The 15715-nt window shown below is 50.0% G+C and overlaps 2 protein-coding genes across 6 annotated transcripts in view; one reads left to right on the top strand and one right to left on the bottom strand.

Moving 5' to 3' along the window:
* The window catches only part of ABCC6 (ATP binding cassette subfamily C member 6), a 45426-nt gene extending 33995 nt beyond the window's left edge, over nt 1–11431 (bottom strand). For 2 of the 5 annotated variants that reach the window (XM_059154728.1, XM_059154731.1), the window contains exons 1-7: nt 11269–11431; nt 10013–10195; nt 7866–7991; nt 7597–7725; nt 5813–5938; nt 4593–4654; nt 1889–2020 (exon numbers count right to left, since the gene is read on the bottom strand). In XM_059154728.1, coding sequence (XP_059010711.1) covers nt 1889–2020; nt 4593–4654; nt 5813–5938; nt 7597–7725; nt 7866–7991; nt 10013–10195; nt 11269–11304 — 794 coding nt within the window. In that variant the 5' untranslated portion in view covers nt 11305–11431. Of the gene's footprint in view, nt 1–1888; nt 2021–4592; nt 4655–5812; nt 5939–6162; nt 6207–7596; nt 7726–7865; nt 7992–10012; nt 10196–11268 lie in introns of those variants that run through there. The other 3 variants (XM_059154726.1, XM_059154729.1, XM_059154730.1) reach the window with 3 other exon arrangements.
* A 2946-nt stretch (nt 11432–14377) lies between these two features.
* The window catches only part of LOC131819266 (BOS complex subunit NOMO1), a 55132-nt gene continuing 53794 nt past the window's right edge, over nt 14378–15715 (top strand). The window contains exon 1 of the mRNA XM_059154140.1: nt 14378–14621. Within this exon, the coding sequence (XP_059010123.1) occupies nt 14457–14621 (165 nt within the window). The 5' untranslated portion in view covers nt 14378–14456. The remainder of the gene's footprint in view (nt 14622–15715) is intronic.

Genomic DNA, 15715 nt, shown 5'->3' with positions numbered 1-15715 from the left:
ACAGAGCCAACACGGGGCTCGATCTCACAACCCTGAGGTCACGACCTGAGCCAAAATCAAGAGTCAGACACTTAACTGACTGAGCCACCCAGGTGTCCCCTGCCAGTCTACTTTAAAAGAGACCAGAATTCCAGATTTTTTTACATGTAGTCTCCAATGTTTTAAATGTCAGCAACTTAAAAAAAAAAAGGAAACAAAAAGCCCTGAATAACAACAGTAAACACCACGTGGACCGAACATACCCTTGTGAAACCCATCTGGTTGGCAAGTGGCGGGTCCCTGACCTTGCAGGATGACCTCCTCTCCCTTCCCCCCAGAACTGCAAAATACTTTAGAAAAAGAACCAAAGTTCTCTCCATGTGTAATCTGTGCCAAAAATAACTGAGTTGGATCTCAGTTGGCCAGGCCTTCCTGTCTTTCTGTCAGTTGCTGTGGATTTTTAAACTGCTAGAGAGAATGTTTCTATCCCTACATTATATGTTTATTAAAAAAAAAAAAAAAAAAGATTAAAAAAAAGATTAAAAAAAAAAAAAAGAATGATTCTATCCCAAGTTCTCATGCCCCGGGGGAGGCATGGGAGAGAGTGGGTAAGACCTCCAGTGCCCTTTTGAATGAATTCTGCCACTTAAAATCTTGCATGAATGGAGGAGCAGGACACCAAGCTAGGCCTGGAGAATGAGTTGTTGTTTTGATTTGCTCATATCATTTACCCCTTTTGTGGAATCACACTCACCCTACTGAGGCTCTGAAGGAACCACCATGTATGGGGTCCCCGCCCTCTCACTATGGGATTGGTCCCTATTTGGCATATGATTCAAGCCAGCCAATCAGAGGCCTTGCTTAGCATTTTCTACATGGATGCTCAGAGAGACACTCATTTTGTGGGAGTTGCTACACCAGCAGGATATGAGACAGGCGGAGGTACAGACAACAGCTGAGCTGAGAAAGGGAGAAATGGAAAGAAAGAATTTGGACATTATGCAAGTCCCTGGATCCAGCCACACCTGAGGCCAGACTACCTCTCAGCTATGTGAGCCAATAGACAGTCTCTCTCTCCCTTTCCCTAATTTGGAGGATTCAGCTATCTACAACAACTGCCCCAAATCCTAGAGTACACAAGAGAACCCCATAACTCTTCCTACAGAGCTAAGTCACTTTGTTCTGTCCCCTGAAACACCAGGGTCAGGTCATTTGTCCTAGGTCATCAACTACACAAAGGCAAGACTTCATTTAACCCATGTTTAATGAATCCTATTTGCCTGCTCTTTTCTTTTGGTCAAAGATTCTCAGACTGGGTTCCTCAGAGTCAGAGGGGACCACAGAAGTTTCTAGAGATGCCACAGATGGCAGGAGGGAGGCAGAGTGGACAGGACTAGAAAGAGCTTGAAATCCTCTGGATAATGGATACTCTTTGAGCTTTTATCATTTTTGAGGTATCGCTAAATTCTTTTCCAAAACCTTTTTTCCCCCTCCCCCATGGGCAATGAGCCAGAACCTAATGGGATGCCCACTGAACAGATCAGAAAACCAAGGACCAGGAAACCAACCCCTCAGGTTAAGTAGTAAGTAGATGTGTGCGCCTTAAGGACCACCACCCAGCCCTCCACTCCCCCCACTCCCCGCCCCTGCCTGATTCCTGCCTACCACCCCCCAATTTAAGCTTCCTTTTAGGGGCCCCAAGGAGAACCCAATGTGGCCTTAGGGAGCCTGCACAGCCCTCTGGGAGGAAACATCCCTTGACCCTGGTTGGTTAATGCTTAGTGAGATCAATGGCAGGCAGGGAACTATGGCGGTGGAGCCCAGAGTGGGATCCGGGGTTGTATTTGGGGCCAAATGATTAACTTTGTTGGCCAGGTATGGGCCACAATCTCATTTTTCATGCACTCACCTCTGGGCCGCACTGCGGTTCCTTGTCCATTCCCTTTCGAGCTGGGAAACAAGTTCTTCTGAGGAGTTTTCTCGGCTAAGTGACCAGAGGTCTTCCGGTCCCAGTGTCCTCCTGTAACCCCTCCAGACCAGCCTGTGAAAGAAGGTCACCAGAGCAAGCTCCCATTGCCATTCCCCCGGCAGGGTCCTGACATGGTAGCTGTGTGACCCTGAGTAAGTCACCTCACCCCTCTGTGCCTCTGCTAGACCCTCAGGAAAACGAAAGCAATTAGCCGAACCACACCTAACATTTGTGGGCACTTTCCAGTTTACAAAAATCATCTCATTAAATCTCACGTGATGACTACTGACCCATTTTACAGATGAGGGGGAAAAAAAATAGAGGCTCAGAGAGATCAAGTGTCTTAACCAAGGAGCAACCTGCGTGGCAAGGGAAATAAACCTCCCCAGGGGTCAGAAGCTCCGAGTTGGACACCCGAACTCTACCCTAGCTTTCCCCATGATACACACGTTTCCTGAGCTCTTCTTTATAACACTGGCTGCAATTATGATTTACTTTGTTGGTCTGATCACTTACTGAGTGTCTTTCTCCTCCACTGGAGGGCAAGCTCCAAGGGGACAAGGTGTATTTACCTTTACCCTCCTCCTCTATATCCTAACCGGCCAACACAGGGCAAAAGATTTGCCAGATGAAGCCACTCACCAGCTCTGTGACCTTGGACAAGTCACTTCCCATTAGCAGACCTCAGTTTTCTCACTTGAAAAAATGAGAGCGTTTCCCAGCACTTAAGCCTAGGACATGAGATGATTGTAGGTGGCCCATTGTTGGAGGAGGGCACGGAGAGGACGTGACCTCTGGTTCTCGCATAAGCTGAACCTGGGCAATCGGAGCCTCCTTACCCCTCCCCCGTCCTTGGAATGTGTGTTGTGCTCACCCTGTCGTTGCAAGGATGCAGCCTTGAGAGAGCGCTATGTCGTCGAGACTGTCTGGACGGTACATGTGACTGAACCGCAGTGAACCCTCCACGTGAACTAAGATTCTGGCCTGCAGGTGTGGAGATCCACTCGTCTTGTGGCCGCCCAGGGCCAAGCCTGGTAAGTTCCCTCACTTATTAAAACTGCCGCCTGCCAGTAGGAATGGCTTGCCTCTTTCTTTAGTCTCTCCTTGCCCTCCAGGTGTGGGGGCCAGTTTGCGAACCAACATACATACGCAAGAAATTAATTATTATAGACTTCTCTAGAGGGAGTGTTGTTTACTTCTCAGGTCTCCGTGATCTTTCTGCCATAACACCAAGGCGAAGGTCTTGTTTGGTGCTGGTCCTTAGCTCCCCATCTGAGATTTTCCAAATTCCTTTTTCTTTCTTTCTTTCTTTCTTTTTTTAGAGAGGTGCAGGGCAGAGGGAAGAGAGAGAATCTTAAGCAGGCTCCAGGCCCAGCATGGAGCCCAATGGAGGGCTCGATCTCACAACCCTGAGATTATGACCTGAGCCGAAATCAAGAGTTGGACACTTAACCGACTGAGCCACTCAGGCGCCCCTCTGAGTTCCTTTTTTTTAATTGAATCTAGGGCAAACTCGTGCTGACCTAGAAGTCATTAACCTGGCTTGGTTTTCACTGGCATTTTTTGGGAAGGAGATCTACATGGCAAGCGATTCAGGAGATTTTTTTCCAACTTGCAGTGATAGAAAGCTTCCTTTTAAAAAAGATTATGAAAGTCAAAAAAGTGGGTTGATTTCAAGAAAAAAGACTTTAAGAGAGGAAAATACTACTCCAGTAAGGCAAAAAGCTTGAAGAATGGTCCATAAATGCCATGTTTGGGAGACAGAGGGCTAGGTCCTCTTTAGAGCTGGTTAGCAAGCCTGTATGCACTTCCCACCCATTCCTCACCCCCTACAGCATCCTAATTCTTTGTGTATTTACCAGCTACTTTGTAGGATGCTCGTTAAGGACTAGACGCTATGCTAAGTGCCTCACAAGATTTATTTCTCTTAATCCAAAAACCCTCCAAGGTAGATGCCATTATTATCCTTGTTTTACAGGCACAGGGACTGAGACACAGAGTGGTTAAGTAGCTTGCCCAGGGTCACACAGCCAGGAAGTGGTGGGGCTAGGATTCAAATCTAGGTGCTACCAAGATCTGACTGCAGTGTGGCCAAGAGGGGACCCAGCAGGTGGGCACACCCTCAGAGCCTGGTACACAGGCCCTGGAGAAACATCTGTCTTCTCCACCAGCCTGGGAGCCTCTGGGGAGTAAAGATGTGGTCTTTTACCTCTTCAGCCCTGGTGCTCCACACATAGTAGGTGTTTCACACATAGTAGGCGCTTCTTAGATGTTGGCAGAAGGCATGAAGCTGAGTAATTGATATGATTTTGTTGAGCACCTGCTGTGTACCAGCAGAAAGCAATTTACATGTAATGAGAATAGAGTTGTTCCCCTTTTACAGAGGGGCAAACTGAGACTCTGATTGTTTGCCATATGGGCTGGCTCAGAGCGAAAGCCAGGACTCAAACCCAGACCTCACCCCAGTAGGGGAATGGGAATGCGATGTGATATTGGGCATGTTGAAATCTGACAGGGAAGCACTGAGGCTGGGAGGAAGAGAGGCTGGCTGGCCTCCTTAGGCTTGGGAGGAAATGTCTCTGGGGAGAGCTGGGATGACAAATAAGACAGCAAATGCAGGTCCCTTTCCTGCTACTGTACTTACCCAGAAACCCACCAGAACGTGACCCTGGAGGGGAAGGAAGCTTCAGCCTCTGGACATGGATTCTGTAAAGACAAGAGATGGGGTGGAGGAAGGACTCGATCTCACGTTCCATGGTGGTCGTAAGGCAAGGGAACCAAGGTCAGGAAGACGGGATGAATGGACCGTGATCTTGGTACCAATTGCTCAGTGGTATGCCCTGCTTATCTGTCAGAGGTGGGCGCCAGTGTGCTTGGAGGTTCCTAGCAGGCAAGGCGAAAAGGGACTATGCCACAAGTCTGAAAGCATCCACAAGAACTAACAGCTATCAATACTGAGACCAAGAAGTTCTCAAGGCAGGAGCATGCATGACAGAGACACCAACATCCTCGAAAATATGCCTTGGGGCATATGGCGAGAAGGTGCAGAGGTCCTGAGATCTTGCCAGCTGCTCCAGAAAATTCTCATGCATCTATACCCTTCACTGATAGGGCACAAGACTGCCTATTTCACCATATGTTTGGCTCATTATCCATTTTTTATTTTTTGCTTCCATTCTCATGGAGCAAAGAAGCTCTACCCTAGTTTTCACTTGATTAATCACATAGCTGAGCATTTTTTAAAAAAATTTTTTAGGTTATTGAGGTGATCTCTTCCACAGAGAATTCCTGATTTCACAAGCTAGCTCAGGGCTCCCCAGTGCCAAGAATTCCTCCTCTGGGGTTCTTCCTCCAGTCATAATTTCACACACATTTGTAGAATTATGTGGTGAATGTCTGATTCCTCAACCTGGCTGTTAGCTGCCTGAGGATGGGAACCACATCTGCTTATTCACCCTCAGTCCTCAGCCTCTAGCTGGGGCACAGAGCAGGGACTGGCCAGCTGCAGCCCCCAGCCCAGATCCTGGCACACTGTCTGTCTCTGCAAATAAAGTTTTATTGGAACAGCCACGTTCCTTTGACATACTGTACTCTCCCCACTGCAACAGCAGAGCCGAAGTTGTCACAGAAACCATATGGCCCACAAGGCCTAAAATATTGTCTGTCTTGCTCTGATCAGAAAAACTGGCCAACCCTTGGCATAGAGTAAATGTACAATACACATTGTGCTGAATGAAAGACTGAATGAAACATTATTAAAGGCTTGTGCTCTAGGCTACCTCCCTTCTGTCCCATGGGGAGAACCCAAGACCAGAACAGGAACAGGGACAAGGGAGGCCCCGGGTTGGAGGCATGGCAACTTACGGGCTGCTGGGGGTCTTCAGGGAAGAAGGGGGGGTGATCGACAAGGCAGGACAGCACAAACTGGGCCGCCACCAGCAACAAGCACAGGTAGGTTGACAGGTGGTAGAAAGGGTCGCTCCGGAAGCCCTGTGGGAGAGAGAGCGGAAGTCCCACTGAGTCTGGCATGCCGAAGTCCACAGCCTGAGGCCTGTGAAGAGCACAGGCTAGGCAGGGTACCTGTGAGGGAAGAGAAGGTCAAGGTCAAGGTCAAATGATGAAGAGCAGTGCCCTGACAGGGAGTCAGAGCCACAGGGTTTGAGAGCCAGGGCCCCCACATTCCCGGTGTCCCGATGGATGAACACCTGACTTACACGCATTCTGGTTGTACAAATGGTACACAGGGGTTTCTCCTTAGCCCGGTGATAACTGGTGGCAGCCCCTGGAGTGTGAGTTCTCCTTTCTCCTTGTGCCACCCAGGAAAGCCTTTCTCCACAGCTTTTCTCCATTCTGTTTCCTCATGGCCGGTGTTGACCGATTTAAGAAGGGAACTGGTGTTGCGGTGCCTGGGTAGCTCAATTGGTTGAGTGTCTGACTCTTGATTTTGGCTCAGGTCATGATCTCAGGGTCGTGAGCTCGAGCCCCACATTGGGCTCTGTGCTCCGTGGGGAGTCTGCTTGAGATTCTCTCTCTCCCTCCCTGCTCCTTCCCCTTCTCATGCTCCCTTTCTGTCTCTAAAATAAATCTAAAAGTCTTTTTTAAAAAGTAGATGGGAACTGGTTTTATGGAGCTTTTATTTTCTCTGCCTGGTGCCAATGCAGGAGTCTTTTTCTTTTTCTTTCTTTCTTTTTTTTTAAAGTAGGCTGCATTTCCCTTTGCAGATAAAATGATGCATGGTGTCCCTTCACACGGAAATGCAACTTCCCAGGACAGGTAACAGAAGTACAGGCGGGTATGCCAAATGGGTTTGTATCTGTAGATGAGAGCATGGGTGAAGATACGGGAGAACGAGCAGAAACGTACACACACCGACAGAGCGTGCATAGGTGTGTTTTGGAGGAGATCACAGGAGGGGGGCAATCCAGGCTCCTGACTGCTTCCCCTTTCCTGGGAATGTACACTCCACCCACTCTTCCCGCACTAGGAGCCTTTCCAAGAACACAACTTTGAGAGAGTAACACGTCCTGGAGACCATGTGGACGTAGATATGACTGAACCCCACTAAGGCCTCTGTAAACTTGGAAGGATCTGGAAGGTGGGTGCAGAGATCTACCTGTCTTGGGGCACCTGGGATAAGCCTCGTAAGTCCTCGTGCTTACTAACCCTGCCCTGCACCGTCTGGAGGGCCCTGCCTCTTCATCTCTCCTTGCCCTCTGTGGATGTGGCCACTTGCAGATTTCACCGGGGAAGTTTCCGCAGTTGTGAACCGACAGTGTGGTTGTGCCCAGGGTTGGAGGGAGGGGGCACTGGGTGGATGTGTGAATGGATGTCCAGTGTGGGAACGGCTGTGTGCAGGGGTAGGTGTCCCAGTCTGTGGTTGTATGATATGCGAAGCGGGGCATAAAAAGGTGTGTGTCAGGGCAGTGCGAGCAAACCCTGTGACATGCATGGGTCAGGCAGTGGGAATTTGTGTCCGTGGAAAATGTTTGGGAAGATGGGGGCATCTGTACATCGCTGGAGTTTAAGAGTTTAAACAACTGTGGTGTGTGTTTCTGTGTGCCAAGAAGTCACGTGTGCAAAGGGGAGGAGGGAAGACGGGACCCAAGGCTTGAAACTGCCCTATTGGTTCCCCCGGGGCCTCCACTTACCCTTTGCAAGGTCAGCTGGGCGGCACTGGTAGCGGGCAGGAGAAAACAGAGCAGCCAGTATCCAAACAGCACCCCGGATGCCCGGACCCCCTTCTTCCTCTCCGTGTGGATCAGGAACATGGCAAAGCTCTGGACAGGAGAGTTGGGATGGGCCCCCGGAGGTGGGGAGGGAGAAAGAGAGCCCCGCTCTGCCCCATGCCCTCCACCAGGGCGGTGGGGGGGGGAAGCCACTGCCAGAAGCAAGACCCACAAGCCTGGGTCATCCTTACCATCGTGGTGAGCCACACGGTGGGATGAATGAGGAATTCTGGGGCCTGGGGCGTTCCCCGCTGGATTCTCCAAAGAGCCACAGACACGCTGGAGGTGCAGAGGATTATGAGGGCGAGCCCAAGCACCTGGGAAACAGGCTTAGGTAAGGCTGGTGGGCGAAAAGAAAGGTGATGATGGCCAACTGGACAGGGACCCTGTGTCCAATTGAACAGTGGCTCTGGATGGGGCACCTGTTCAGGTCCCAGTGTTATGATTTAACAGTGCCACTGTAAAGGATGCTAAGAAAAAGCATTAAGGGATGTTGCAAATGGACCTTGACCTGTCAGTGTCCTATAAATAATAAGCCACAGGGGTCTGAGCCAGCCCAATATTTCCCAAAATGCAGGGATGGGGTGGGGGTGTGCCAAGGGGTTTGCAGGAGGAATGCTGTAGTATGACAAAGTGGCAGAAACGACATTCATTCCGCAGGTGAAAAAGTTCCACTCGTGGGGCACCTGGGTGGCTCAGTTGGTTAAGCAACCGCCTTTGGCTCAGGTCACGGTCCTGGAGTCCCGGGATCGAGTCCCGCATCAGGCTCCCAGCTCCATGGGGAGTCTGCTTCTCCCTCTGACCTTCTTGCCTCTCATGCTCTCTCTCACTGTCTCTCAAATAAACAAATAAAAATATTTTTTTAAAGATTTTATTTATTTATTTGACAGAGAGAAATCACAAGTAGGCAGAGAGAGAGAGAGGAGGAAGCAGGCTCCCTGCTGAGCAGAGAGCCCGATGCGGGACTCGATCCCAGGACCCTGAGATCATGACCTGAGCCGAAGGCAGCGGCTTAACCCACTGAGCCACCCAGGCGCCCCAAATAAAAATATTTTAAAAAAAAAGTTCCACTCGCTTCACTGAGTCCCTTTTGAACCCTCCAGTGAAATCAGAGAAACTTTCGGTTGGGACTGGTAGGTCTCTAGACCCTTCTCGAAGATGCGGTGGTGTCTCTTTTGAAGGAAAGAAAGTGACAGGGTGCACGCAGGCGAGAGAGAAGTCGGGACCTGGGTGCATTGGAGAAGCTATGGCGAGCACCTCAGTTAGTCCAAAGCAGGGCTCCAACGACTACCAACAGGCTGAGTTTGACAGGCCGCCTGTTTTTGTATCACCTGTGAGCTAAGAATGGTTTCGACATGTTTCCTTCTTTCCTTTTCTTTTTTAAGTAGGCTCCGTGCCCAGCGTGGAGCCCAATGCAGGGCTTGAACTCATGACCCTGAGATCAAGACCTGAGCTGAGATCAAGAGTCAGATGCTTAAGCAACTGGGCCACCCAGGCGCCAACCAGGCTTTGACATTTTTCCATCAGTAAACAAAACTCAAAAAATTTATGTGAAAGTTATCTGAAATTCAAATTTCAGTGACTATCGATAAAATGTTACTTGAAACACAGTCACGTCTATGTATTCACTGTTGTCTGTGGCTGCTTTCCTGCTGCAGAATCCTTGGGGCAGAGACCATGTGAACCTCAAAGCCTCAAATAGATACTATCTGGCCCTTTAAGGAAGAGTGTGCAACCACTTGGTAGGTCAGCAATGGGAGAAAAATTAACAAGGTGTTAAGGGGATAAATGAACTTTGAAGGACATTCTTATAGAAGTTTGGGGAAGGGGGCGGATGAGCAGAAAGTCTTGCATATGGAATGCCAGTGTTTTTGTAGCATGGGAAAACAAGTATGTAACAATTTTAAGAGCTGGCTTTTAGGACTGCGAGTGGAGAAGCATGAAAATCCATGCAAGCCTCTTAAAGAACTTAAAAAGTTCATCCCAGCACGATCCTAAAATCACCCTGTGGATCCCAGGAGGAGACACTGCACTGTTTGGGGGAATGCCAGGTGTCCATAAACAGGCGAGGAACCCACAAGGGGCCAGATGGGTGTGTTTGCAGACATGGGGATTTTATTATCACGAAATCTTTGTGGGGCGGATCTTGTTTCTCAGAGGTTTTCCTCCGTAGCCTCTGGAGTATTGCTCTGTTTGATGAATTTCTTGTCCCCACACTGTGTATGCTCCTTGAAAAGGAGGAATGCCCACTTCGGGGGTCTCAGCTTGGTTCCAGCCTGCTTCCCCCATCCACCTCCCAACACTTGTCTGCTTACAGGCTCCCAGAGGCAGCAGTTACCAGTTTGGCCTTGAAGAGCAGGGACATCCGGAGGTAGCCTTGGCCATGGCGGTGGAGATACAGGAGGTAGATGGGGCCAAGGACCCACAGGTACATAGGGGGCACCCAGACCCCTGCCGTTTTCAGGAAGCACACGTTCAGTAGGTGGAGAGCAGTGGGCTCAGGCTCTGTCTCGTTCCAGACCTGAGGGAACACCAGGGCCACCCTTGTGATGGTACAACGCAGGGGTTCCAAACTCACCTGATTAGGGGGCAAGGCAACCTTTTGGACTCCCCCCACCTTTTAAAAAGATTTTCTTTATGTGTTGACACAGAGAGAGACCACAAGCAGGCAGAGCGACAGGCAGAGGCAGAGAGAGAAGCAGGCTCCCCGCTGAGCAGAGAGCCTGATCTGGGTCTTGATCCCAGGAGCCCGGGATCATGATTTGAGCCCAAGGCAGCTGCTTAACCAACTGAGTACCCAGGCACTCCAATCTTTTGGACTCCTAACATTGACATGAAAATGGACCAAGCACCCTTTGGAGTACCTCGACATTCTCAACTCCTTTAATGCTAATATCATCAACCCTAAGAAGCAGAGGCAATTATCACTGCGCTTTTGCACAGAAGGAAGCAGAAGCCCAGAAAGTAAATAGCTGGGGTGATTGTCATCCAGGTGGAAAGCGGAGGTGTGGGTTATCTTTCTTGACTGCTCCCCATTTCCCCGCTGGCCAACACTGGGACTTTCAACCTCCCTGCGCCTCAGTTTCCTCCCCTGAAAAGGAGAGGGGTGGTGTGAAGAGAGTCTACCTCTAAGGGTTGCATTAAATGGGTTAATACCAGTAAAGCACATAGTAGGACGTTGGGCACAAAGTAAGCCCTCAGTTAACATCAGTTATTAATCCTGCCTTACCTATCCGGCCCCTGAAATCCTGGGATTTGGCGACTCTCGCTCCTACCCCCTGAACGTCACTCCCCAGAGTCCTTTGCTACGAACCTGGATGAAAAAGAAAGCCAGCCAGAGAGGCGGGGGTCCAGAAGCTTTTATGCAAATAGAGGTCAAAGCCCGCTGGCAGCTGGGAAGTCTGGAGGCCCCATTAGCGGTGCTGGGGTCTGGGGGTGGGGTGCAGGATCTGTTAAAGGGGTCGGTCTCCCCGGCTGTTCCTTTGGCTGCGAATTTGGTGGTCTCTCCCCTCCCCAGTATCGCCGCCTTAGAGAGCTGTCGGAGAGATCTACCAAGCCCGGAAAAGGAGACTGGGGCAGGAGGGGGACACTTACATTCTGTCCCACACAGGGCTCTGCAGACGCGGCCATCGCGCGTTCCCCAGCGCCCGTCTGTCTGTGCGCCCGGCGGTCGGCCCGTCGGTCCCCGGGCAGCCACCTCGGCCAAGCTCCGGGTCCTGAAAGGGGCGGCGACTGGCAGGCTCTTCTGAGATTTGAGCTCCGGGACTGCCAAGCCCAGGGCAAGGTCCCGCCGCGCAGGAGGGGTGGGGCGTGAAGGGGTGGGAGAAGGCGATTGGAGGGGGCGCTTTGGGTGGCCCGAGAGGGCACCGGGGGAGGGGATCCCGGAGACCCGAGAGTGCGGTGGCATCCCCGTAAAACCCTGCAGCCCCGCAACAAGTGGGACAAACACTGTCTGTTTGTAGGGTGGTGGGAAGATTTTCAGATCACGAGTAAAGAGTTTAGCGCAGTGTGCAGCACACAGTAAATGCTCACAAGAACTAGCGATTATTAGCACTGATGGTGTTATTTCATGCCTAGGCTACTAAGCAGGGGATCACAGTGCCATACCAGAAATATGATGTGGAAGGATGGTTGCTACATCCTAAATAAGAGGAAAGAAAGAAAGAAAGAAAGAAAGAAAGAAAGAAAGATTGTTATACAAAATAGGCTATGCTATTTTTGCCAAAAAAAAAAAAAAGGAGAAAAGTATATGCTTAGGTTGGGGAAAGTGGGTAAAGAAGTCAAATCTTGGCCTTCCTTTCCTGGGTCTTAAAAGCAAGGTGTGTGCTCCCAGCCAGTAGCTCTTTTTGGAAAATCCTCTATGTAACATACATGCATAGATGAAAAATGGAAATGCACGGCAGCAGTGATCATGGGAATCCTAATTTTCTCTTCTTTTTCCTTTCCTATTCTGATGTCTTTCTTTCTGCCACAAGCATCGCATTCTTCTTGCGGTAGAAATGAAAAGACAGCTTTTTCAGATAACGTCGTCTGCACTCCGCATGCTGTCCTGTCCCTTCTCTGCAGGTGTTCACCCCTGTCCTCCTGAATGCCCTCCACTGGGTGGGTTCTCTCTTTCTTTGGGGAGTTTCCTAACCTTAGTCTGGGGTCCAAGTCAGTATGCCTTTCAGCTGTCCTCCTGCCTGGGTCTTCTCGAAGAGCAGTCACGCAAAGAACAAACTCAGTTTTGAAGCTGAAGGTGGCAGGTCCGCTGTTTTCATTTACAGGTTTAGTCTGTTTATTTGAGGTGATTTGGGAGGAAGCTGGTGAAATTAGGGGGAGGCTTGAGCCCTCTCTCCCTCTGTGATCCCGCCTCCAGATGGCATTGCCACAGTCCTAATGCTTTATTTTATTGTATGTTTAAAGATGAATTTGAGGGGAACAGTGGAAATTTGAGGGGGAATATTCAAGAAGTGAGAAAGAACACAGAGGAAATCAGTTGGGTGAGCCAAGAACAGGACTCAGGCATTCCAGAGCCTTCTTTCCAGTCCTCTGAATAGTACGAGGCTGTGTGCAGAGCCCTAGACAAGCCCCTTCACGACCCCTCCCCCACCTGTTGGTTTCCTATTTTGTAGGGTAAGAAGTTTCCACAGGCCAGCATTTCCTTTTTTGTTTTTTGTTTGTTTTAAAATTTTTATTTATTTGACAGAGAGATAGAGCCAGAGAGCACAAGTGAGGGGTGAGGGGAATGGTAGAGGGAAAGGGAGAAGCCCCATGTGGGGCTCCGTCCCAAGACCCTGGGATCATGACCCCAGCCAAAGGCAGACGCCCAAGCAACTGAGCCACACAAGTGCCCCAAGGCCAGCATTTCCTAACTGGTGGCTTTCAACCCCCTGAAGATTTGCCAAGACAAACCAGGGATTCATACTAGGGAGGAGAAAGGGCATCTGTTTCAATTGTAGTTATGAATAACAAACCCTAAGAATGCCTGGGTGGCTCAGTCAGTTAAGCATTAAGTGTCTGACTCTTGATTTTGGCTCAGGTCGTGATCTCAGGGTCATGAGACTAAGCCTCATACTGGGCTCCTCGCTGAGCATGGAGTCTGCTTGAGCGTTTCCCTCTCATTTTCCCTCTGCGCCCCCCTCCCCGAAATAACTAAATAAGTAAATAATCCAAATAAATAAAATAATTTAACTAGTTTCTCTTTATAACCAAAGAGTTGAGAATTCCACTGTATTTCGAGAATGCAGAGTGAGAAACTGAAATCAGATGTGCTCGCGGTTGACATCTTCAGTGGGTGGATCATTCCATCACACCCACTATGAAAGTTTTGACCGTGGCATAGTTTAAACTCACCGTGATGCATAATTGTATATGGCTTAAGTTTTAGTCACAATGGCGAATTCCAGGGGGAAAGTTTTTCTCTTACCTGGTCATGTAGAAACAAAATTTTAAAACTACCCAAATAAAGCACTTGATTCTTTCTTAGGACAAAAGTGAAGAATTCCAATATTAGGTCAGAAAAGCAATTTTTGTCTATTTTGATGTGGTGATTCGCAGTTAAATACAGTTTTCGTCCTAGTATACATTCGGTCTTGGGACAAGACACCGGATGCTGAGATTTGAACTTATTTTCTGACAACTCATGCTTCAGGTCGCAGACAATGCAAAGTAAATTAACTGCTTGGATCTCTTGCTTATGGGAGGAAAACCCTCAAATTTGTTCTTATACCAATGTTAATAGAGATGAGATTAAAATAAGTTTTAAATACCCTTTTTTAAACATTATGATGACTTAAATGACCTATATGTTGATTTTTAAAAAGTATTGATAGTTTATCACAGGAAAATGCACCGACTTAAATTTCTAACGGGTTTTTGTTTTTGTTTTTTGAGATTATATATCGTCTGCGAAATGTATGTGCCAAAAAGATACGGAAACGTTGTTGCATACTTCGATCAACAGTCTTTCGTCATCTCCAGTTTCAACGATATTGACTTTCAAAGTATAATTCAACTTTGGAGTTTGTGCCTGTACTCCGGGACCTTGCGACAGCACCTGGAGACCGTGCGCGGAGTCCTCCAGGCCTCCAGAGGGCACCAATGATTTCGTTTTGTTGCTGAGCTTGTGCCGTAGTTCATTTGTCGGGGCGGTGGGCTTGAAGCCGGAGCGCGCAAGCGCGGCGCCTAGGGGGCGGGGCCTGGGCTGTCAGCCGGCGGCAGAGGAGGAAGCTGCGGGCCGCGCGCGGAGCAAGGGGCGGGACTGGGAGGCCTGCGGCGGGTCGGGCGGCAGAGAACGGGCCATGCGGGCGTGCGGGGGCTTGGGGCCGCCGGGGCCGGTGGCGGTGGCCGCCGCTGTGGTCCTGCTGCTGGGCGTCGTGGGTCCGGCGCGCGGCTCTGAGGACATCGTGGTGGGCTGTGGGGGCTTCGTCAAGTCGGACGTGGAGATCAACTACTCGCTCATCGAGGTGAGCGCCCCACGCCGCGGCCCGGGCCGGAGCCTGTGCGGGCTGCGGTGGCCTCGCCTCATCCGCCAGGCGGTTGCCACCTGCTCCACGTTTTTAGGAGTCCTTTCCTCCTTGAAGGCTCCGCTTTCCGCGGGCTCTCCACCGCCCCGGCCCGCCCCGTCCCACCCCGCTGGGGTGGGGGGTTCCTGTCGTGGGGTCAGCTGCGGAGTGGGGGTCGGGGGCTTGGAGGTGTGCGCGCAGGGGGTGTGAGGGACATTTTTGGGGACGATGTCGGTGGTTCGTAACTTTTATCGGGTCACTCAAAACGAAGGATCCCTCAAATCAGGGCACCAGGTTCTTCAGAACTCAAACTCCAGACATCCAGAATCCACATCCAGGATGGTAGAGGACTCTGACCGTCCCCAGAATCCAGGCCCCAGATCTCTTACAGTCCACTCTCAGCAAGACCCAGACCCCAGATCCTCAAAACACAGACCCCCTGAAGCTTAGATTTCCTGAAGCCCATATTCCAGAACCTGGAGACTGCAAAGTCTTCTCTAGTCCAAGAACTCGGAGCCCCAAAGGTTCTAATCCACTCCTTCTCAACGCCCCCCCCCCACCACCCCCCAGGATGCTCTTTGAGGGCTTTGATTCTCATGCCAGAGACCCTGACCCAGTACATCTCTGTTGACATCTCAGGGGCTGGGAATCTGTATTTTTAATCTTCCCCCATTCCTTCCTTGGGGACTCCCTTTTCCTCTCTAAATGGAATGTCTTCAGCTGCCCTGATTGCCTTACCGGGTAGTTATTGGAATTACACTAGAGATTTGTGCAGAAGTCTTTTTATTAAGTTGTAAAGCACCATGCGGATCCATGATTATCAGCCCAGTGGGACTGTGACCCAGAAAGCTTTTGTGAAGAGGAAGGTCACTTGTCAGGATAGATGGGACAGAACCTAATGCAGCCCCGGGCTCTGTTTTAGGGCTCCTGCCCCGATGGTGGGGCAGGAGAAGGGGATTTGAAAGAGAAAAAGGGAAGAGGCTAGGAGATTCCAAAGAGAAGGGACTCTGGGGGGACCTAAGATCCCAAAGGCTGACTGAAAGCACATATGAGCC

This window comes from Mustela lutreola, chromosome 17 (genome assembly GCF_030435805.1).
Source record: "Mustela lutreola isolate mMusLut2 chromosome 17, mMusLut2.pri, whole genome shotgun sequence".
NCBI classification, from domain to species: domain Eukaryota; kingdom Metazoa; phylum Chordata; class Mammalia; order Carnivora; family Mustelidae; genus Mustela; species Mustela lutreola.
This window is presented reverse-complemented; position numbering and strand designations above follow the sequence as displayed.